The sequence below is a fragment of the Tiliqua scincoides genome, chromosome 5 (assembly GCF_035046505.1).
Source record: "Tiliqua scincoides isolate rTilSci1 chromosome 5, rTilSci1.hap2, whole genome shotgun sequence".
Taxonomy (NCBI): Eukaryota; Metazoa; Chordata; class Lepidosauria; order Squamata; family Scincidae; genus Tiliqua; species Tiliqua scincoides.
The window spans coordinates 114,887,163-114,911,209 of NC_089825.1; the positions used below are offsets into that span (position 1 = coordinate 114,887,163).

The 24,047-nt window shown below is 44.4% G+C and overlaps 2 protein-coding genes across 2 annotated transcripts; both read left to right on the top strand.

Annotated features, from left to right (window-relative positions):
- Positions 1 to 306: 306 nt before the first annotated feature.
- On the top strand, positions 307 to 8,846 carry LOC136653285 (vomeronasal type-2 receptor 26-like). Its single transcript, XM_066630196.1, has 6 exons — positions 307 to 449; positions 1,791 to 2,082; positions 3,214 to 4,044; positions 5,705 to 5,932; positions 7,155 to 7,281; positions 7,948 to 8,846. The coding sequence occupies exons 1-6, from the start codon at positions 307 to 309 to the stop codon at positions 8,844 to 8,846; spliced, it is 2,520 nt and encodes an 839-aa protein (XP_066486293.1).
- Positions 8,847 to 12,334: 3,488 nt separating this feature from the next.
- LOC136653286 (vomeronasal type-2 receptor 26-like) lies at positions 12,335 to 21,733 on the top strand. The gene is made up of 5 exons (XM_066630197.1): positions 12,335 to 12,486; positions 14,051 to 14,342; positions 15,537 to 16,280; positions 17,908 to 18,121; positions 20,985 to 21,733. The coding sequence occupies exons 1-5, from the start codon at positions 12,335 to 12,337 to the stop codon at positions 21,731 to 21,733; spliced, it is 2,151 nt and encodes a 716-aa protein (XP_066486294.1).
- Positions 21,734 to 24,047: the final 2,314 nt, after the last annotated feature.

Below are 24,047 nucleotides of genomic sequence, written 5' to 3' on the forward strand. Positions count from 1 at the left end.
AATGTTCAAACCCTTGGGGATATTCTAAGGCCACAATCGATAATGAAGTCTGAAAGCTTGTACAAATTATCCATGTGTCATCTAGAGCTGGGGTGATCATCCCCTGACAGGCGGGGTTAAAACCATCTGCTCTCCTTCTATCAAGAGTACAGAAGTGCTGTTCAAAGTGTGTTGTATCAAGGCAGCTGGTGGATGAGGCAGAATGTAAACATTTCGAGTAGCAGGGTCATTTCATTTGCTGCTGCTCTTACTGGAACTGTGCAGATGCCTCTGGTTCACAGCAAGGCAGACTCAGTTATGTGCACCATGACTGAACCCTTCCAGTTCCCATATAAATATTACCAGGCAGGGTTTCTAACCCTTGCAATGATTGCTACTCAGTTTGGCTGTGTATCTGATGTAATAACTTTCAGTGAACACCCCAAAACAAAGTTTGCTGATGAGATTGGGTAAGGAATTCAGTCTTCCCTCTCCCCCCCCCCTTAGACCAGGTCAGATGCAGGGGTCAGACATCTAAGTATGCAATCTTAACCAACTTTCCAGCACCGAGGTCAGGACAATGAAACTCCGAGGTAAGGAAACAAAGAACCCCTTACCTTGCGGAGGCCTCCATGACTGGCATCCAACTGCAGAATGCAGCATAAGCCCCACTGGCACAGCTATGCCAATGCTGGAAATTCGGTTAGAATTGCGTCCTTATGCAATGATCAAGGGGTCATGCGGTACTTTTGAGGGGCCACAGTTATCATCTTATGCAATGTTTGGTTATAAAGCAAAAATTACAAGGATATCATTCCCTCAATACACATAGCCCCAATATTTAGAATACAGCTGTTGGTTGGGGGCCCAATCCTGTCCAACTTTCCAGCACTGGTGCAGCCACAATGTAGCCCCAGGGTAAAGGAAGAAATGTTCCCATACTTTGAGGAGGTCTCTGTAACTGCCACCCTACCATAGGACGCAACGTACACCCCATTGGCACAGCTGCACCAGCAATGGAAAATTGGAGAGGATTTAGCCCTAAGTCACTACAAATGCTTGCATTCTCATCACAGGTTGGCTTATCTATCAGCATCGAGGTCATGTGGGTGGCAACCATGAGTCCATCATACAGTGAATCACTTATTGTATGGTGAATCTTGTTTTACTACAAGCTCAATTGTAAAGTGAACCCATGGTAAAGTGCACACTCCACTTCACAGCATTTCTTTTTAGAATGCAGTGAGGATTCATAGCAGGCTTTTAAAACTATGCACTTGTGATTTGTTATTACATGATGTTATTTGTATAAGCCACGTTATGCTTTGTTGTCTTCCTGTCCATTTTATGATCTCTACCTGTTCTTATTTTGCAGCACATACCTTGATTTATCTCATTATTTTCTAGCTGTTTCATTTTCATCACCCTCCATGTATCTCTGTGAGTTTTTAGTCTTCCTCCAAAAGACAGTTGACGTTTACCTATCTATTTCTCAGTCTGTATTTGCTACCTATCTCTCAGGTGGTCATTTACTCTCTCTGTCATGGACACTGTGTACTTACTTTATAAATAGAGATCAATTTAATTCTGGACATATTTGAGCCTTATATTAACCCATTATTGCCCAGCCCACAGGTATACACATATGGCCCCTGTTGCATATATACAATGCTGGGCAGAAATGGCTTAATGGGAAAGGGAGAAAATCTTTTGTTTCACACATGTGTAATGTGGATCCCTTTTTACAACCCATGCCTTTTTGGAATATGATATAAAATATTTGCATTATATTAATGCAATTCTTTCTACAGTATGGCACCAAAGAAGTACCAGCATGTCCTGGCTTTGGAATTTGCAGTGAAGGAGGTCAATGAAAATCCCATGATCTTGCCCAACGTCACCCTTGGATTCTACATTTATGACAGTTTCACAAATGCAAGAATGACCCTGCAAAACACCTTGAAACTTCTTTCCAGCTGGAAACAGATGGTTCCCAATTTCAACTGTGATATGCAAAATAATCTGATGGCAGTGATTGGTGGGCATGACTCTGAAATCTCCCTTTACGTTGCTACTCTCTCAAGTATCTACAAGATTCCACAGGTACAATGAATCTGTGGAATATCAAACACCCCCCGATCTCAACTACATGTATTCATCAGAATAGATCGATGTGTCACTGTGACTTGAACAGATTCCATTCATCTTCTCTGTTAACCAACAGAGGTTCTCTTCACAGTAACTGTCTGGTACTGGTAGATGTATGTTTGTAAATGAAATATTGTACTAATGTGTCTCTTTCCTTGCATTGTCTACTGATTAACAGTGCATCCCAATCCATGTGCCCTCTATCAATGTGCATCAAAGTATATCCTGATAGCATATGTTGTTTTGAGGTTCTCTATGATATTGTCCCCAGTATGGGGAAAATAACAAGATTGGAGGTGTTCATCCTGCAAAATAGCTTGTTCCAAGTTCTTGTGTACAAAGCAGTAGGAAAGCAGGCATACTTTCCATCATTTTCCCATGTGGTTAACTTTGACACTTGCTGACAATGTTCCTCCTCTGCATACACCTCTACATGTCACCACACAGGTGACAACCTATTTATGTCACATACAGGATTTACATGGCAAAGAGAATCATTAGCGGTTCCTTCACAGTCTCTTCCTTTGAGCTGGCTGACTTGGTTGGCTTGGCCTGAAGGATTATAAGAATTGCATAAGAAGTGCATTGCCATTAATGCTGTGTGCATAGTTTTTTTCAGCTTCATCAGAATGATGAAATGCAAGGGATTCCCACCTTCCAAACTGCCCAGAACGTTCAACTATATTTTCAAGAGTGCTTTCACATTTTGCAGAGTATGACCAACCTTGAGGAGAAGCCAGAATATGAAATGGTCATTGACCTGCCAGTAGCACATAATGGAGTTCTGGAGTGTGTGTGTGGAGCGGGGGAATGTTGGTGGCAGAGGATGTTGTTCATCAATAACTCCAGGGAACATCAATGGCAAATGGGTGAAAAGTTATTGCAATCAGATCTGTTGTATGAAGGAAAATTTTGTTTAGTGTGGCAAGCTTCAGTGAAAATATACAATGGAAACAAAATACAGGAGAATCTATGAAAGGGAACCAGTTAATTATTTCTATTTTTTTTCTAATAATGCAATAATATTTTTTATTTTGAGAGTGTAAGTTCTGCTCCTCATTGGAAAGGTCTGTTTCATTTTCATAGATTGCCTACTGCATTTTTGCTCCAGTGAGGAGTGTTAAAACCCAGCTCCCTTCCTTCTACCGAACAGTCCCCAATGAAGAGCTTCAGTACACAGGGATTGTGCATCTTTTCCTGCATTTCCACTGGACGTGGGTTGGGATCATAGCAGCCGATGATGATGATGGAGAGAAGTTTGTGCAAGTTTTAAGGAAAATGCTTTATCGGAATGGAGTCTGTACTGCCTTCAGTGAAAAAACACCAGTCTTATCCCATACTTCTGAGATGCTGCAGGCATTTGAATCTATTCAGACCAAGGGAAGATTGTTCACTAACTCCAAGGTCAAGGTTCTGATTGTAAATGCAGAGCCTCAGACCACAGCATGGTTAATATGGTACTTTTATTTTCATTCAGTAAGTGAAGATACTGCATTGATTTCTATAGGTAAAGTGTGGGTCATGACAGCTCAGTGGGACTTCTCATCACAATCAATGCACAGGGACTTTGATGTACAAATCTTCACTGGTGCCTTGTCTTTTGCAATTCATTCAAAAGAAGTCCCGGAGTTTACAAACTTCCTTCAGCTCCTACATCCGAACTCAAAAAAGGAGGATGATTTTGTTAAAGTCTTCTGGGAAAAGGCTTTCAACTGCTTGTTTTTTGACCCTCGTGAACTCAGAGAGACCAGTGATATTTGTACTGGTCAGGAAAAGTTGGAGAATCTCCCTGGATTAATGTTTGAAATGAGCATGACTGGGCAAAGCTACAGCATCTACAATGCAGTCCATGCCATAGCGCAGGCTTTGAATAAAATGCACATGTTCAGGTCAAAACATGGCAAGATGGAGAATAGGGTTAGAATGCTTCCAACAGATTTTCAGCATTGGCAGGTAATTTTTCCCCATTCAAAATATCTCTTTAGTCAAGAAGAGTGCAGTGTTTTAGCTAGGTTTGGAGGAGATTCCCACGATGAATGAAAGTGGTGCAAACTGAATATTATTGCATTCAGTTTTGCCCAGAAGAATGGTCTGTGATGACCTCCCAATGGTGGAAATACTATACCTGCTGCTGCTACCTTCCTTGTGGTCTAGGGACGTGCAGTGTGGGGGCAGTAGGTGAGGCAGAACTGACCCATCGTCGTTTGGGGAGAAGTACCACAGCCATTCGCAACAAATAATAAAAATAAAAATAATAATAATAATAATAATAATAATAATAATAATAATAATAATAATAATACAGGTATTTATAGACCGCCTTTCTTGGTCGTCAGATTTCTCCTCAGACTTTATTCAAGGCAGTTTACATAGGCAGGCTATTTAAATCCCCGTAGGGATTTTTGCAATTGAAAGAAGGTTCTATCTTTCAAGAACCACAACAGTCCAGATGTTTCACTCTGATCTGGTGTCACATTCTGGCCTCCATCCTCCCACACTCAGAGCAGATGGAATAACTCGGCTCAGCTTGTCAGCTGCTTCAAGGTCGCACGGTGCAGGTGGCCTCAAACTGGCGACCTACGGATGTTATCTTCAGGCAAACGGAGGCTCTACCCTCTAGACCAGACCTCCTGCCCAAATGGCTCCTGCATCAGCAGCCATTCGCCTCCATTTTGCATCCCGCCCCCACCCAAATGGCTCCAAAGGGGAGGGGAGGAGCCACTTGCATGCTGTGGGTAGGCTGCCTGAAAAACTTAGTGCCCTACCCCCCTCTAGCTATGCCAGTGTTAGAGGGCTGGTTTAAAGGTTGTTGTAAACTCAAAAGGCTGCATCCTGTTCACTTTTTCCTGGGAGTAAGACTCAGTGAACACAGTAGGATTTACTTCTGAGTAAACATACAAAGGATTGCACTGAAAGAGTCCAAGCTAAGCAGTCTGTTGCTTCTCCACCCGCCTGGTGTCTAGCATTTCAGGGTTGACAGGGAGATGGGCTGCCTCTCCATCTCCCCACAATCCCCTTTCAAGCTTGACTCCATGCCTGCACATGCCTGATCTCATCTGATCGTGGAAGCTAAGCAGGGTTAGGCCTGGTTAGTACTTGGATGGGAGACCGCCTGGGAATACCGAGTGCTGTAGGCTTATACCATAGTCTTGCGAGACTGAAGGTTGCAAACCATTTTGGTGTTGACCGAGGTATCAAAAGGAGATGGGGGATGACCTCGCTATCTCTCCAAGATTCCCCTTTCAACTCATGTAAAGGTTTCTGCACAGCAAGCATAGGTTTGAGAAAACACCATCTTGATAGCTTGAGCTCCATTGCTCTGCAGCCAGGGACTCTTTGTGCCATTCCAATTCAGTTTTGTAAACAAGACATTGGTTTTTCAAGCTCCTCTGAAAGAATGCTCTTGAAATCCCTTGGAGAGGTAAAGTAACAAAGTTCTATTTTTTCTTAATTAGATCAAAGACATAAAATACTACAAGAAACCAATATTGTTTCTATTGGCTGGCTATCATAGAGGGAATGGACAAAGAAACTTTATTTTTTCTCCTTGGCAAGCTATTTTCCTCTTTTCCTCTAGCTTAACACTTTCCTAAGGAGCATCTCATTTAACAACAGTGTTGGGGATATGGTGAGTTTTGATGAGAACAGTGAATTAGGAACTGGGCTTGACATTATCAACTGGATGACTTTTCCAAACCGATCCTTCTTAAAAGTGAAAGTAGGAAGGATGGATCCACAGGCTTTAGCAGGCCAAGAGTTCACCATTAATGAGGAGGCCATCGCATGGCACACCATGTTCAATCAGGTCAGTTGGGACCATTGGTTCTGTGATGGGAAACGATATGTTCTAATATTAAGCCTTGATAACCACTCAAGCAGCTCAATCTTGAGTTGCCCGGTGCCCAGGGCTGCAGTGGCACCAAAATTGTTGCCTCTGCATTCTATGGATGCTGGGCAGCCGCTGCCGGCTTCTGACATCTCCTCAGAGGAAAGTAAGAAACCCTGCAATGGGGCTACGCAATGGGGCTACTTGACTCTGCACCATCTATTTAGCTGGCGCAAAGTGAAGCAGCCACATGTCGGGCCAGGAGGCACAGTGTGGGGGGTCTGGATCTGGCAGAGCAAGCTCCACCAGTCCCGCCTCCATCCACCCTGCACCCTCCAACTGCCCTACCTTCCTCCCACCCTCCCCCATCCTGGAATGCCTCCCCCATGCCCCCACTCACCTCTCCGCCCCCTGGCACATGCCTGGAGTGCTGGGTGGTGTCCGGTCAGCCTACAACTGGTGCTGGCCCAGCACAGGCTCACACTGGGCTAGCTCTGGCACTGGGCTGGCACTGACTGTTGTAGGCATGCTTTATGGCATGTTTGCAACAGTGGGCGCTGGCAGTTGGCTGGCATGAGCCCATCAGGGTTATGCTCCCATTTGCCTAAAAGAAATTGATTAGTAACATTCAAAACTGGCAAAGAAAACTTTGTTACCATATGTAACATTTTAAATTTTAAAAAGTGTTTATAAAGAGCTTTCTTATGCTTTCTATTTTGACATGTGATGCAAAAAGGGGAGAATTTGGAAGTTGAAGTGATCACCTTAAATAGTGCACTAGTAAAAAAATCTGCACATTCTCCTGCATTATGATCATATTAGGAATTGCGAAATGTTAGGCTGGGGAAACAAGACGTCAAGGCAGAAATTCAACAGGTGAAACTTCTGGGAGGAGATAAACCAAATGAATGTCCACCCGATGCACCTCCAAAAGCCATAGTACAATGCCAATTGTCTCCCACTACTCCAGTAAACGCCCAGGAAATAAATTATACAGAAGTAGCATCGACAGTCACTTGCTGCAAACAGACAAGAGAATGGGCCATCAGTCTGGGTTCTGTTCTCTCCCATGAATCATTCAAGCTCAGCCACCCTTCACATCTCCAAGAGAAGCAACCTGGGTATTAAAGCTGTGTAGGTTAAAGAGTACACTCTGAATCAAAGAGAAGACCCGTACAAATTCTATTCCATCTGTGTGTAGGTGCTACCCATAGCTGTGTGTAATGACAACTGTCATCCAGGCTACAGGAAGAAGAAGAAGGAGGGGGAGCCATTCTGTTGCTATGATTGTACTCCATGCCCAGATGGGAAAATTTCAGATCAGAAGGGTAGGTGACATCACAAGCACTGTTTGCTTGGATAATCTATGTCATGAGTTTTCCTTTACCATAAGTTCAGATCTTCAAAACAGAACAGGGATAATGCTGCTCCCGTTAGGAAACAGATTTGAATCAAAAGGCACACAGAAAACAAACTAAAAATTAGTTCAGGTTATAACAACCAAACTTGTTGGAATGCTACGTCCTGTCCCTCTCCCACTGCACGCAGTGTATCATGGCAGTAAAGAACAGGGAGCTCATGATCACTGAGAAGTGCCCCTCCTTATACCCAGGAAGTCATGGAGCGAGGGTTCATGCTATGGACTTGCAGGGATAGGACTGGGCGCTAGTTATAACACTTTTCAGATATGCCCTTGTTTCCCAGTGGGGAAATAACTGCGTGTGAGAGCAGAATTATACGTGTCCAATTGGTTTAGTAATAGATCTCTTGAATCTTGGGGATGAACTAGAAGGTTGACAAGAATGTCGTTCTAGAAAATGATGAGTTTTGAGAATCTCCATAGCATTGGATGGGAAATGCATAATATGGAAGATTAAAAAATTATGAGTGCTAACAAAAAACACCTTCAGCTTGGGCCAAAATTGGTACATGGAAGAAGAAAAATAGTGTTGTGACTGATGATTGATTGATGTGGAAACTGGTCTTCTTTTCAGACACAGACAATTGCTTCAAATGCCCTGAACATCAATTTCCAAACTGGAACCAAGACGGATGCCTTCCAAAGATTCTAAATTTTCTTTCTTTTGGAGAATCTTTGGGGATCACGTTAGCCTTCTTGGCTTTGACTTTTTCTCTGCTCACAGTTTTGATGCTCGGAGTCTTCATCAAGAACAAGGACACTCCCATTGTGAAAGCCAACAATCAGAACCTCACCTACTCTCTCCTCATCGCCTTGCTATTCTGCTTCCTCTGTTCTCTACTATTTATGGGCCATCCTCAGATACTGACCTGCTATTCCAGACAGATTGCTTTTGGAATCATCTTCACTGTGGCTGTTTCTTGTGTCTTAGCTAAAACCTTCACTGTGGTTCTGGCCTTCAAGGCCACCAAGCCAGGAAGCCGGATGAAGAAGTGGGTGGGGAAAAGACTGACCAACTCCATTCTTCTTGGTTCCTCCCTCATTCAAGTGGCTATCTGTGTTGTGTGGCTCTGCACTGCTCCTCCATTCCCAGATTTAGACGTGCACTCACTGGCTGAAGAGGTCATAGTGGAATGCAATGAAGGCTCAGTCACTATGTTCTACTGCATTCTGGGATACCTGGGGTTTCTGGCTTTGGTCAGTTTCACTGTGGCTTTCCTGGCCAGGAAGCTACCAGACAGTTTCAATGAAGCCAAGTTCATCACTTTCAGCATGTTGGTCTTTTGCAGTGTCTGGTTGTCCTTTGTTCCAGCTTACCTGAGCACTAAAGGAAAATCCATGGTGGCCGTGGAGATCTTCTCCATCTTGGCTTCCAGTGCTGGATTACTGAGTTGTATCTTTTTCCCCAAATGTTACATAATTATTCTGAAGCCTGAGTTGAACAGCAGGGATCAGATAATAAAGAAACCTTAGAATAGAGTGTGTTTGCAATGTTTATTGAGAATCAATGGTAAAATGATGTACCATTTCATTGTCGCGAGATTGGTAATATTAACAATCTATTTAGGATGCAGCCCTTTCAGCATTTACATTGGTTTTGTTTAAAATTTTTCTGATTAAAATGTTAGTGAATAAAAATGGTAACATGAGGATCCAGCAAAACCTTTGCTGCTCTCGCTCAACCACTTAGAAGTTCAATCCAAAGTGTGAACTTGGAGATTTTCCGTAACTTACACATGGGTGAAATCTAGTAATGAAGGAATTGTGTGCTATGGCCAATGGCAGAACTGATTGACAATACTGGGGAGGGAGGGGAGGGGGATTCTTTTTAAGCAATGAAATATTTTTGAGTCACTCACACAATAATAATAATAATAATACATGTATTTATATACCGCCTTTCTTGGTCGTCAGATTTCTCCTCAGACTTTAAGGTGGTTTACATGGGCAGGCTGTTCTAAATCCCCTAAAACTAAATTTAGGGCAGGGCTGTTCTAAATCTAAAAATGTAGGATTTTTACAATCGAAGAAAGGTTTTATCTTTCAAGAACCACAACATTTCAGATGGATCTTTTTAATCTGGTCTCACATTCTGGCCTCCAGTTTCCTCCCACGCAAGCTGACATGCAGCTCCTTCATCTCTCACATGGAGGGCAGCCAAGACACTTCTTTGCTCACACCAAAGAGCAGGTGGAATAACTCTGCTCAGCTTGTCAGCTGTTTCAAGGTCTCACCATTCACGGTGCCGGTGGCCTCGAACTGGCAACCTACAGATGTTATCTTCAGGCAAACAGAGGCTCTACCCTCTAGACCAGACCTCCTGCCCCACAATGTAAATGTGAATGAAAGAAAGAGCTTATCAAAAACACTTATTTCTATGTCATGATGGCCCTAGACTGTTACGTGAGGTGATGATTCAAGGGATAGGAAGCAAGGAAGTTTCTTTTAAGGAAACTTGGTTTGTGAGGGGGATAAGGAGTGGGTTACATTTCTATAAGAATGGGTTCTGCGGGTCAGTTGTGTGTCCTTCTCTGCTCTCTGAGTTTACTATCTGTTCTTTGGAAAGGGGTCTGGTCTAGGAGGAAATCAGGTCAGGATTAACTTATGGTCAACCTAGAATCGAGAGCCTCCATGTCGAGCAGCCAGCCCAACATGGAGGCTCTGGATCCAGTGGAGCAAAGCCTCCCTTCCACCCTGCTCCCTCTACCTGGAACACCTCCACCCCGTCCTCTACCTGCCCTTCCACTGCCTCCCCCTCCCCAGAACGCCTCCGCCCAGCCTCCTCCCACGCATTCACCTACCTCTCCACTGCTTGGCAGTCCACGCAAATGCCAAGCAGCAGAGCTTCAGTGCTAGCCAATGCGGCCAGCGCTGGCCTAGCGCTGGTGGAGCAGCAGCGCTAGAGCCCGCAAACCTGCCTTATGGTACGTTTGCAACAATGCATGCTGGGAGTGAGCCGGCACTCACAGCTTAGGATTGGGCCCTCAGTCTCTGGATTCAGAAGAGTTCTCTGGGGCAGAAGTAGAGCTGGAGGAGGGGCAGTGAGGTTAGTACGACATACTCCACAATGTGCCGTGTAAGCAACCCCTCCCCCTCAGCATCGGAATCATTCATACCCAAATGTCTCCATGTAAGGGGGAGAGGCCACTTCCATGGCTCTGAGCATGCCATACTTACTGTGCCGTCCACCTGCCTAGTTCTGCTTCTACTCTGGGTACACCTGGGTTGCTGGTTTCCTCCTTGTCTGTTGGTTTATTTTACTAAGACCAGAGGGAGTGGTGTTTGGGCCCAGTCTCTTTCACAGACTGCTCTTCCTGAGCTCTGTTGTTTTGCACCCTGTCAAGGGTTCACAACCAACACTTGATTTGCTCTGAAGGCCAATGTCTCAACTGTAATCTTTTCAATTAGATTTGGCCATGGAGTTGGTGAAGAAAAAGTCCATAACTGCAAGGAAGTGGGCAAAAGTAGTGTCTTGCCCTGTTTCTCTCCTTGGGCACTATGGAGTAAAGTCCTCTGCACCATGCCAGCCAGAAAGTCAGACCTCAGAAACCTGGCAGATTCAAAGCACTACACATGGAACTGCTCAGTCTACAGCAAGGCAATTGCACAAAAAGGGAGACCACATGTGACAATAATGAGCAGAGGAGAAACATGACTCTTAACCTGAAGTTATTCTTTCATGGGAAGGCTGCAGGTTTTTCGACAACACCTGAAATCTGATTTTGACATGATTCAACATTTAGGCAGGCTTTCCTATACCAGCTTCTCTTTCTAACTCTAACAAGACCAGACCCTTGGAGATAGCTTGCGATACCCTACTAACTGGACAAAGAGACACTTTTTCAAGTAGTGCTCCTATGTTTACCAGGGGGAGATTAACTGTCCTCTTCACCCCAGCACAGTGTCATTTCTAGTGGCTGTCTGCTGGTGTCCTGAAACTTTTTAGATTGTGAGCCTTTTGGGGACATTTGATTTTGAGTCCAGTTCAAACTTACTCAGAAGTAAGTTCCATTATAGTCAATGGGGCTTACTCCCAAGTAAGTCTGGATAGGATTGCAGCCTTTGTCTGTAAACCACATTGTGAATTTTTCTTTTGTCCAAAAGTGGTGCTTCATCATCATCATCTATTCTGAAACACCTGGAAAAGTACTTGAATACTATCAGGATGAACACAAGTGCCATCAGTCAATTACAAAAGGCCACCTTACTAGGAACAGCATAGATACTTCGACTATATTTGTAACGCAACAACATAAAAACAAAAAATAGTTGCCTATCTTAGGTCCTTGGGAAGGACTCGATAGGTGGATATATACAAAATCCAGTCAAGAACAATATGACTGTGTCTAAATTGGATGATGAAAATGATCTAGTCCTGGGAAGACAGGAAAATCATTATCAATGTCATTTTAGTCCTTTGTATGCCAGCCCCACATCTCTCTCTCCATTCCAAGATCTTACTCATGCATGGCCCTTTTTCATTTTGGTTTGTATTGAGCCTGCACCTCATACACATCATTCTAGGCTACAGGTGAGGCCCAACAAACATGTTTTCTTCTCTTTCTTTTCTTTTCCTGCAAATGATGCTGCACAGAGAATGGGGAGTTAACCTTCAGCCCTGTAATTTTCTCAAGTAGTGCGATTTGTCTTCAATATTTCTAAACCCCATTGGGATGCTCTAAGACCACCATCAATAACCAGGACTCTTCATATACCTGGAAATCTTCCATAAGCAGATTGTGAAGCTGAGATGAGTGTACCATATTCCTGCCTGATCCTTGGCAATTTCGTTCTTCCGAAAGAACCTAGAGCCACTGAAAGAAGTGTATGGAGACAGACGGTGGAAGATGTACTGAATATCTGGAGTCAAGACCTTTCCAGAGATGGCAGGGCGATTTCTTTTGTGGTTGTTCTTTCTGATACTGCAAATGCCTTCAACTGACAGTAGAGGAGACCCTGCAATGTGCACTGTGACCAATCCTTTGCAGTTCCCATATAAGTATTATCAGAATGGGATACTAATCATTGGAGAAATTACTACTCAGTTTGGCTGCATGAATGACGCACTGTCTTTCAGCGAATACCCTAGAACAATATTTCCTGATGATATTGTGTAAGGAAACAAATGCCTTCCTCTTTAATATGCAGGAGACCAGGTCATAACCGTTGCATGCGTGTTCAGAAAACAGAATGTATATGATAGTTTTCTGGAGATACACCAGGCTCATTGAGCCCTAACCTAATGGGTGTGCCACAAATGCTCCAAACCCAGAGTTGGCGCTAGGTGTCATAAAAGTGCCATAAGGCATTTTACCACTCACAGGAGATGCTGGGCACCAGTGGATATGCTTCCGGTGCCAGTTGCACTGAGCCTCATTGCTGGGATGATGCCCTGGAGGAGCACCAGGCGGTGAGTGTCCCTGCCCTGCGGCGGGGAGGATTTTCAGGGTGGGGGAAGATGGGGAGAGGACAGAGCTGCATGGAGGGAGAGTGGGCCTGAGGGTACATCAGGCCTGGGAAGGGGCAGGGATATCGGCGGAATCCTACGCGCCCTCATGAGCCGTGCTGTCCAACATGCAGCTTCAAGGAGACCCTTTGGTGCCAGCTGAGTTCTACGGGAGAACAAGACTACAGCAGCTACTCTGGCCCTGCTGGATACACTAGTGGCCATTTTGGCACCACTATACCTTGCAACAGCAGCAGAACATACGCTTGGGAGATAAAACTCTTTTTACTTTCTGTTGTAAGACCTTTTTCATATTTTCCATTTTTTGCCTTTTTCTCTTTCTGTCTTTGTGTATTCTCCCTGTTCTTCCAATATAGCACGCAGTTCCATATATATATATATATATATATATATATATATATATATATATATATATATATATATATATATTCGTTCCATAATTGTATTATCACAGCCTTCTCAGGGTGAGTCCTATAACGTACATCTGGTTTCTTTGTTCTGTATTTCTACACAAGACATTTGGTTGTTTTGAATATGTGTCAGTTTCCATCTTCTGTCAATTGCCAGAAGAAGATCTTTCGTTGGCAACCTTCAGTCTCGAAAGATTATGGTATAAGCCTACAGCACATGGTATTCCCAGGTGGTCTCCCATCCAAGTACTAACCAGGCCTGACCCTGCTTAGCTTCCGAGATCAGACGAGATCGGGCATGTGCAGGGTCTTTTCAGCATCCTGGGTCAACTTCAATAACAAAAGTGTCTGTTCTCTTGGCTCTATGTATGATAGTTCCTACTTGATAGACTGCTAGCATGTTGAACAACAGAGGACCCAGGAACTTTACAAAAAAAAAAAATCATCTGGTCTGATAAATAGTAGATCAGGCTCCTACCCCATTGGAGCAAATGCTACTCAGTTTTATTGCTTGTTTTGATATGTTATCTTTCAGTGAAAGCCCCAGAACAATGTTTTCTAATATAGAATCTGATAAAAATGTCCCAGAAGCTTATCTACGTCTTCCAAGGCTAGGAAGGACCACACCACTTGAAATGATTTATTTGACTTGGTTTCTCTTGATACTTTTGATTTTGAAGGAATGTTAGTGTCAATGCTGAAATGTGTGATTGTGGTGATGTATGATGTGGTATAATCTTTAGGAAATCCTTCATGAAGAGAGGAATATCTGTCTCGTATATATGTGACTTTTCCTTTAGTGCAACACCAAAAAGCTACCAGCATATCCTATCACTGGTATTTGCTGTCAAGGAAATCAACGAAAACCCCAAGGTCCTACCAAATATCACCCTGGGCTTCCACATTTATGACAGCTTCACAGACGCAAGAGTGACTCAGCAGAACACCCTGAAGCTTCTTTCCGGATGGAAAAGGATGGTCCCCAATTTCAACTTTGACCAGCAAAGCAAGCTGATAGCTGTCGTTGGGGGAATAGACTCTGAAATTTCCCTTCAAATGGCTACTCTGTTGAGCAACTACAAGATTCCACAGGTATACTCAGTATGTGGGCTATGCACTGTTAAACAAATATTTGGGATTTTGACTGTTCCTTATCTTTTCAGGAGGAGTGTGATGTGTAAGTGTTAGAAAAGTTAAATAATCTGTTGATGATACTCTGCTCAGTGATGACACAGATATCATCTCCTTTCATCGATTTTGTTGTATACTGATAAGTAGTATGGATGAGTCATACCTATGTTGAGCTCGAAGCAGGCAACAGGTCAGTGGTGGACCTCCCATTCACTCTATGGGGCAAATGCTCTGGGTGTGGAGCTTTGTGCTCTGTGGAAGCTTCTCTGAGGCTCGTGATGGGGTTGGAAACTCCTTTTAGAATTACTACTCAACTCCTTTTAGAATTGCTTTTAGAAACTCCTTTTATAATTACAGCTCAATGGAATGTGTCTGAGGAATGTGAATCTTGATCAAGCACCAGTGAAGTCAATGAGAAAAGTTCTTTTGATGAAATGATTTCCCATTAAGTTCAGTGCTGCTTACATAGGATTTGTTCCATTTGGAGATAACTCTTTCAATAAATAGGCTGTTACTTTACCTAAGTGGTGTGATTGTATAGTTTAACCTCTGAGGAAAGAAAGCGGAAAGGTGTGTTTCTCTGCCCATATCAAGTAAAAAGAGGTGTCAGGCAAAAGCTTGTTGATGGTACATTGCTATCCACGATGCTTCCCATAGTTGCAGGATGGGAAACATATCCAGCATAAAGAAGCACAAATGACCCGGATATGTGTATCATGAACAAACAGTTCTTCTGAGATCTTCAAGCACTGGAAAAATATTCCAGATATTTCCCTTTTCATCTGCTCAGCTGATCACCCTCCCCGGGCAGCATATGTCCTTTTTATGCATCTTTTTTCACATGTGCCTCTGTGTCAATGAAGCACTGACTCAGTGTGTCTCTTCCCTTGAAGAATTACTGACCCACAGTAACATCCTCCAGACTAGCCGTCTATCATAGTGTATCAAATCATTCCCCAATTCCACAGCATAGCATCATTTGTTTTCAGAATTTCAACTCCATGTTGTGAACAATAAGTTGTTTTCCTTAGATTGCGTGCTGTATATTTGCTCCAGCGATGAACGTTAAAACTCTACTGCCTTCCTTTCCTTGGGATGGTCCCCAATGAAGCACACCTGTACAAAGGCATTGCCCAGCTCCTTCTGCATTTCCAGTGGACGTGGGTTGGCATTGTCACAGCAGAGGATGACAATGGGGAGACCTTTGTGCAAACCTTAACACAGATCCTGCACCAACAAGGAATCTGTATTGCCTTCAGTGAGAAAACACCAGTAGTATCGAATAGTTTTCAGATGTTACAGTCATTTCAATCCATCCAGACCAAGGCCAGTTCAATAAACAACTCCAAAGTCAAAGTATTGGTTGTAAATGCAGAACCTCAAACTCGAGCATGGCTGACATGGTACATATATTTCCATTCAGTGATAGAAGATACTAAAGAAATGTCTATTGGTAAAGTGTGGATCATGACAGCCCAGTGGGATTTCTCATCAGACTCCATGCAGAGGAATTTTGACATCCAAGTCTTTGATGGGGCCTTGTCTTTTGCAATTCAGTCACAAGAAGTTCCAGAGTTTTCAAAGTTTCTTCTCCTCCTGAATCCTCACTCAGAAAAGGGGGACGATTTCTTCCAAATCTTCTGGGAAAAAGCATTCAATTGTTTGTTTTCCTATCCACATGAACTTAGTGAGGGCCACAACAGTTGCACTGGTCAAGAAAAGCTGGAGAACCTCCCTGGCTTAATGTTTGAAATGAGCATGACTGGGCAAAGCTACAGCATCTACAATGCAGTCCATGCCATAGCGCATGCTTTGCATAAAAGATTCACTATGAGACCCAAACTCAGCAGGATGTTGGACAGAGTTAGATGGAGAACTACAGATTTTCAGCCATGGCAGGTAACCTTCTTCCCATTCAGAACATCTCTACAGTCATGAAAGGTTTAATGCTAGTTAGTTCCCAGTTCACAAAATATGCCAGTCAAATCAAATCTGCACACACCATTGTGGTTTCTTTCCTTTTGGAAATGGAAATATTTTCCATGTCCAGGTGATTTCTCATTCAAGACTTAGGTCCCAATTCTGTCCAACTTTCTGGTGCCAATGAAGCTGCAATGCTGACCCAAGGTAAGGGAACAAGCATCCTCTTTCCTGTAGGAGGACTCTGGGACTGCCCCCCCCCCACAGGACGCAGTGCACGCCCCATTGGCAAGGCTGCATCAGTTGGATAGTTGGATAGGACTGGGTTCTTAGACTGTTTCCCATGTTTCCTCTTCCTCTGCATTGATTGAAGAAGTAGGTATTAAAGTGCACGCAGTGTGGAGTATTCTAGCATTTTAAGATGTGTGAGTACATGTGGATGGCCCAGATCCTCCAGAAACTTCCCAAAATAAAAGAACTGACACTGGTGTTGTCAGAGGGTGGACCCATGAAGGAATGTGACTGAGGGCCCACACTCTTCTGGAGTCTCCCCTATGCCCCTCATTGTTGTAGTAATCTTGCAGTCTGGAGTCATACAGTGCAAACTGCTTGGCTGAATATGGACAGTTGTAATCCTCCAGCAAAACAATATAGATCCTCCACCCTAAAGAAATGGCCTTTTAGCAGTGCTTTAACTTTTTTTTTTAACCTGCTAATGTTTATCTTCAATAACTATTAATTAATATTCCTCTTCACTCCCTACATAAATGACTGATTTAATTCAGTTTCATGGATTTTATGGCTGTAGCCACACTAATGAGGATTCCCTGTCCCTATGATTTAAAGCACGATCCTAATTTTCCCTTGAGCCGATGCAAGTCCCTTGTACCGGCCCAGGAGTATCGCAAAAGTGCTGTGAAACACTTTGGCGCCACTCCAGGGGAAGATAAGCCAGCGTACAGTCGTGCACTGGCCTCCCCATGACAGTGCGAGCTCTAGGCCAGGTAAGAATGCGCTGACCAAGCGTGGCCAGCGCAGGGGTCTGGGGGGACATGGGAAGGGTGGGGAGGAGGTGAGCAGAGGCATTTGGGGGCAGGAGGAGGGCGGGCGGCAGGTGTTCCTGGGGGCAGGGAGTAGGAAGTGGGCCAGGATCCTAACCTCATTCCCATGCCACCTGGGGCAGTCCTGGGCTGCTCAGATTTGCTCTTCCTCCTGAGGTGGGGCAGATTCAAGTAGCCCCATTGGGGCAGCTACTCTTTATTCGGGGTACGGGGAAGTGATTCCCCTTGCCCTGGGCTGAGCCGCTTTCGGCCCCAATCCTGTCTTGGATGCAGCACAGGCCGGCCGGCCGGCCTGCTCCAGGACAGGTTAGGATTGGGCTGTGAATGTTATACATTATGATATTTTTATAACACATATAATGTTTTATAAGAAAACATGAAGTTTATGGATAAGTCCATATGAAAGTTGAATTAATCACATGGAGTATTTTTTTTCTTTTGCACCATCAGTTCAAGGAACATATTGTAAAATAGCAGAGTGAGAATGGCCAAATAAACCTTTGTTCTTCATGTCATAACCTCTGACTTACCCTTTTTCATTTTAGCTTCACCATGTACTTACAAACTTCTCATTTAACAACAGTGTTGGGGACACAGTGTCTTTTGATGAAAACAGGGAATTAGGAGCTGGGTTTGATATTCTCAACTGGGTGACTTTCCCAAACCAATCCTTCTTAAGGGTGAAAGTTGGAAAGATGGATCCACAGGCCCTACCTGGTCAAGAGTTCATCATTAATGAGGAAGACATCACGTGGCATAGTAAGTTTAACCAGGTGAGCTCTTACTCTTTTGTCTAAGATGGAAAATTAGAAAAGATTGCAAATTAGAAAGGAGTGCATCAGTATTAACCCTCAATCAGTATTAATGGGTATGAGTAACATCCATTCAAAAATGGCCAACAATATGTTGCCAACAGAAGCCTGGATCCAACACACTCCCTTGGAGATACCGGATAGTCACCATCAAAAAAGAGAGTTCCAGGGGGCCCATGGACAGGCAGAGTAGTCAAGTAAAAAATGTCATTTCATACCTCTCTGCTGCTGCGAGGTCCCTAGCCAGCCTGCAGAATGCAACTGAAACTGTGTTAGCATCCCTGCATCACGAAGGCCAGCTGAGGCTAGGATTTGGCCCTCAAAGGATTACACTAAAATATTAATTGGCAAACTTCAGTCTCGAAAGACTATGGTATCGCACTCTGGATGGTTGTTCTGGCACAGCATCTAGTGTGGCTGAAAAGGCCGATTTGGGAGTGACAATCCCTTCCACACTGGGAGCAAGTAGGTTTGTTGGCAACCTTCAGTCTCGAAAGACTATTGTATCGCACTCTGGATGGTGGTTCTGGCACAGCGTCTAGTGTGGCTGAAAAGGCCAATTCAGGAGTGACAATCCCTTCCACACTGGGAGCAAGTGTAGTGTGTCCCTGGTCTGTCTCCCTGGCTGTGGGCCTTCCTTCTTTGCCTCTTTGCCTTGGTCTGTTGGCCAAGTGTTTCTTCAAGCTAGGAAAGGCCATGCTGCACAGCCTGCCTCCAAGCGGGCCGCTCAGAGGCCAAGGTTTCCCACCTGTTGAGGTCCACTCCTAAGGCCTTCAGATCCCTCTTGCAGATGTCCTTGTATCTCAGTTGTGGTCTACCTGTAGGGTGCTTTCCTTGCACGAGTTCTCCATAGAGGAGATGCAATGTCAGATTACACTGAAATGTAATGCAGGATGAAATGTCATGTAGGATGGTCCGATGATATTCATTATAATATCTTATCACAATTCCTCTTTGAATGTTTAGGCTTTTGTTCACTGATCCATTGTGGAAAAATTGACTTCTTATCCCCTTCATAAAATAATAGATCTCAGCCAGTCCAACTCCAAGAGAAGCAAGTTGGGTGTTAAAGCTCTATACGTTCATCATTTTGCCAGATTGAACACCACATATATTCCCTTCCATTTGTGCATAGGTGCAACCCATTGCTTTGTGTAATGACCACTGCCATCCAGGTTACAGCAGGAAAAAGAAGGAGGGGGAGCCATTTTGTTGCTATGATTGCGCTCCATGCCCAGATGGGAAGATTTCAGATCGGAAGGGTCAGTGATACGAGAAGCACTGTTTTATATGTTGCATCCCATGGCATTTTATTGCATGAGCTTTCTTTTACTGTCAGTTCAGCTCTTCTAAACATAACAGGGGCAATGCCAACCCAGACAAGAGAAAGATCTCTGTCATAATGCACAGAGGAAAACCAGCCAATGGCCCCATCCCAATCCAGAGCAGTGCTGGTGAAACACATGTTCTGTTGGTGCATGCTGTCATAAATGCACCATAAAGCACTTTTCAACACCACTTTATTTATTTATTTTTCACCTTTTTATACCGCCCTTCCTCCAAGGAGCTCAGGGCGGTGCACACAGCCGCTCCCCTCCTTTTGTCCTCACAACAACCCTGTGTGGTAGGTAAGGCTGAAAGAAAGTGACTGGCCCAAAGTCATCCGGGAAGCTTCATGGCTGAGGGGGATTTGAAACTGGATCTTCCAAGTTCCCCTCCCAAGCCACTACACCACCCTGGCTCTGGGCAGGAAGTCCAGAGCCTTCCCACACACACACACACCAGTGCTAACACAGACAACTGCCAGACCTGGTGCAGGATTGGGGGAGGGCAGGGGAGGGCAAAGAGGGGTTGCAACAGCGTAGCGGGTGGATAGAGCCCAGGACGGGTGCGGAATCAGCAGTGCTCATGTGCGTCATATTATATCCCTCTTCCTGAGCCCAGTCCATCTGCACAATATCGCTCATGCAAGTGTGAGTTGACCCATTACGGCTTCTGGGACAAATGTCCCCTTAAGCCAAGGAGGTCTTCAGCAGCTTAAATTCCCTCCACAGGAAGAAGTGGAGCTCTTGCCAAAATTTGCCTCCACTGCTAACTTACCAGCATCTGCAGAGGCCTCTGCCCATCTGTGGCAGCAAACTGGAATAATCCAAAAGCGGCCAAATGTTTGCAACACAGTAAAGGACCTTGAGCTGCCCAGTAGGGCTGGGGCCAAAGGCATAATGTTGAACTTCCCAGACATCCCTTTGAACTCAAGTATATATCATTATACCCCAAGCACTAACAAGTGGTCTCTGTAGGCAATCATTAATTCTTTTTCTTTAAAGTGACAAGTGGGATAATTTTCTGTTCTACCAGGACATGGAAATAGATTTGCATTCTGTAGACCCTCAAGGACAAACCACTGGAATTTCATGGATAGAGAGTTCGGACATGAAGGGGAGGGGTGCATTTTTGGGGAGGTAAGGACTAAGGCTGCAATCCTAACCACACTTTCCTGAGAGTAAGCCCCACTGGAAAAAAAAAAAATAGAACTTACTTTTGAGTAGACCTGGTTAGGATTGTGCCCTAAGAGTGGAAAGTAAAAACAAATGGATGCATTGAATAAGGAAAATTGCTATATGAATGAGCCATTGACCTGGCAACTGGTTTATTTTCAGATATAAACGACTGTTTCAAATGCTCTGAACATCTGTTTCCAAACAATAACAAAGATCAATGTCTTCCAAAGAGTCTAAACAGCCTTTCTTTTGGAGAACCTTTGGGGATCACGTTGGCCTTCTTGGCTTTGACTTTTTCTCTGCTCACAGTTTTGATGCTCGGAGTCTTCATCAAGAACAAGGACACTCCCATTGTGAAAGCCAACAATCAGAACCTCACCTACTCTCTCCTCATTGCCTTGCTATTCTGCTTCCTCTGTTCTCTGCCATTTATTGGCCATCCTCAGATACTGACCTGCTATTCAAGACAGATTGCTTTTGGAATCATCTTCACTGTGGCTGTTTCTTGTGTCTTAGCTAAAACCTTCACTGTGGTTCTGGCCTTCAAGGCCACCAAACCAGGAAGCCGGATGAAGAAGTGGGTGGGGAAAAGACTGACCAACTCCATTCTTCTTGGTTCCTCCCTCATTCAAGTGGCTATCTGTGCTGTGTGGCTCTGCACTGCTCCACCATTCCCAGATTTAGACATGCACTCACTGGCTGAAGAGATCATAGTGGAATGCAATGAAGGCTCAGTCACTATGTTCTACTGTGTTCTGGGATACCTGGGGTTTCTGGCTTTGGTCAACTTCACTGTGGCTTTCCTAGCCAGGAAGCTACCAGGCAGTTTCAATGAAGCCAAATTCATCACTTTCAGCATGTTGGTCTTTTGCAGTGTCTGGTTGTCCTTTGTTCCAGCTTACCTGAGCACTAAAGGAAAATCCATGGTGGCCGTGGAGATCTTCTCCATTTTGGTTTCTGGTGCTGGGTTACTGGGCTGTATCTTTTTCCCTAAATGCTACATAATTATTCTAAAGCCTGAGTTGAACAGCAGGGATCAGATAATAAAGAAACATTAGAACAGAGTATATTTGCAATGTTTATTGAGGCTAGTGAAATGATTTACCATTTCATTGTCACGAGAATGTTGGCATTGAAAATCCACTTAGCATGCAGCCTGTTGGACACTTGCACGGGTATTGGTTGAAATTTTTCAGAATAAATTGTTAGAAAGTTCCAGTGATGTTAGGGAGCAGCAAAACTGTACTTCCTCCTGCTAGACCACATAGAAATGCAGCCCAAAGTGTGAACTTTGAAGTATTCTGTAACACACACATGGGTGAAATCTAGTATGAATACATCGCTTGAGTGCCATGATCAATGGAAAATAAACTGAAGGAGAAAAGTGACCACTCATTGCACAAATAGTGACTTCTGATGTCTTTCATGCCTGCACTCTCACTCTTAGTGATGCAGTGGTGGCGTTTAGGGCCGATGTACCTTATTTTCCATCCTAACTTCTCCTTGGAAAAAGGGCAAAGTAGTGGGCAAAAGTAGTGGTCTTGCCCTGTTTCTCTCATCGGACAGCACCACAAAGTAAAGTCTTCCCCACCATGCCAGCAAGAAAGCCTGAGCTCTGAAACCTAGCAGAGTCATAGCACTACACATGGTACTGCTCAATCTAGAGCAAGACAAATGCACCACAAGGGAGATCACACATGATAAGACTGAGCAGAGGAGAAACATGATCCTTGATGAATGGTTCTTAAACTTTTTAGAGGCTCCAGAGGCTGCTACCTGTTCTGTAAATGCCAAGGTTTGTGGCTATAATGGTGATTGCTCCCCCAAGTAGCAGCTTGTTTAACCCTTGAAGCAATAGCCTAATCTGCCCTGTAATTTTGGCAAACCATCAGAAATTAGGTCACAACCCACTGGTGGGTCCCTGACTCACAGTTTGAGAACCTTTGCCTGTACAACCTGAGGTTATTCTTTCATGGGGAACGCTGGTTGAATTAAATGTAAGGGCACCAGAATGGTCCTGATCTGCTGAACGTGGAGCTCCAGAATGCACACCCTCCCATACACACTCCATAGTACAATGGATAAAAACAGAAGCTTAAGCAGCTGGCAAGGTAAAACTGGTATTTTTTTTTTATTGTAACACTAGGTGGATGCCAATACAGTGTCTTTTTAAAATATGAGTCCTGGTGCTAAAAAGCTTGGAAACCTGTGCCTTACTCATATGTTGCTATTTTTCACGGTGGTTCGTATTGTGCCTACACATCATGCATATCATACTAGGTTACACATGAAGCCCAACATGTTTTCTTCTTTTCCGGCAAGTGATGTTGCACGGAGAATACTCTGGGGAGACAATCTTCAGCCCTACAATTTTCTCATGAATACTGCAATTCATTCTCCATATTTCTAAACCCCGTCGGGATGATCTAAGGCCACAATCAATAACAATACATTCTTATATTCTAAACTTCTCTGTTTGAACCCTCTTACACACAGCTAGATTCTTTGTTCTGTAGTTCTCCAAATAACATTTGGATCCTCTGAATCTGTGGGCTCAATCCAAAGTGCACCTTATGCCGGCCCAAGTCCCTAGGGCCGGCATAAGAGGGTTGCAAACATGCCGTAAAGCATGTTTTTGCCTCCTCGCTGGGAAGCCAGGTGGGCGCTCCGAGAAGCGCCGGCCTGCAGAGGCTGTGGAGATGGGCCTATGGCCTGATCCAGTGGGGCTGTTCTTATGTTCTTATGGCATAAGCCTCCGCCACAGCTTCCCCGCAGCTGCATGTGTTGGTGTGCTTGCACTGGCACAAGCATCAAAGGTAGGTGTGGGGGGGCGGAGAGGAGGAGGGAAGGAGGTTTTCTGGGCAGGGGAAGGGCGGGCGATGGGCGGCCCCAGGGGCGGGCGTGTGGGGAGTTGGAGGCGGGGCTGGGACCCGGCAGTTATGCCGGATCCCAACCCTCACCCCTGTGGAGAACAGCAGTTTCAAGCCACTCCATTCTCCTCGGACTTGCGCTACCTCCAGAGGTGGCACAGGTCCAAGGAGACCCATTGGGGCCAGCAGCCCTTACCCAGGGTTAAGGGGAAGAGTTTCCCTTTGCCTCTGGCTGAGCCACTGCTGCCCACAAACCTGCCTTGGATGCAGCACAAGCCTTCTGGCTTGCCTGCTCCAGCGCAGGTTTGGATTGCTTCCTGTGTCGGTTATCTGCCAGTTGGAGACAGAGTGCAATTGCATTTTGCTAATTATACCCTTTGAACATCATGAGTCAATTTTCAATAACAAAAATTTCTGTTCTTTTTATTATTATTTATGAGAGTTGCTACTGAGTAGATGGATCTGGGTTGCTAGCATAGAGCTGGGTTGCTAGCATGTTCAA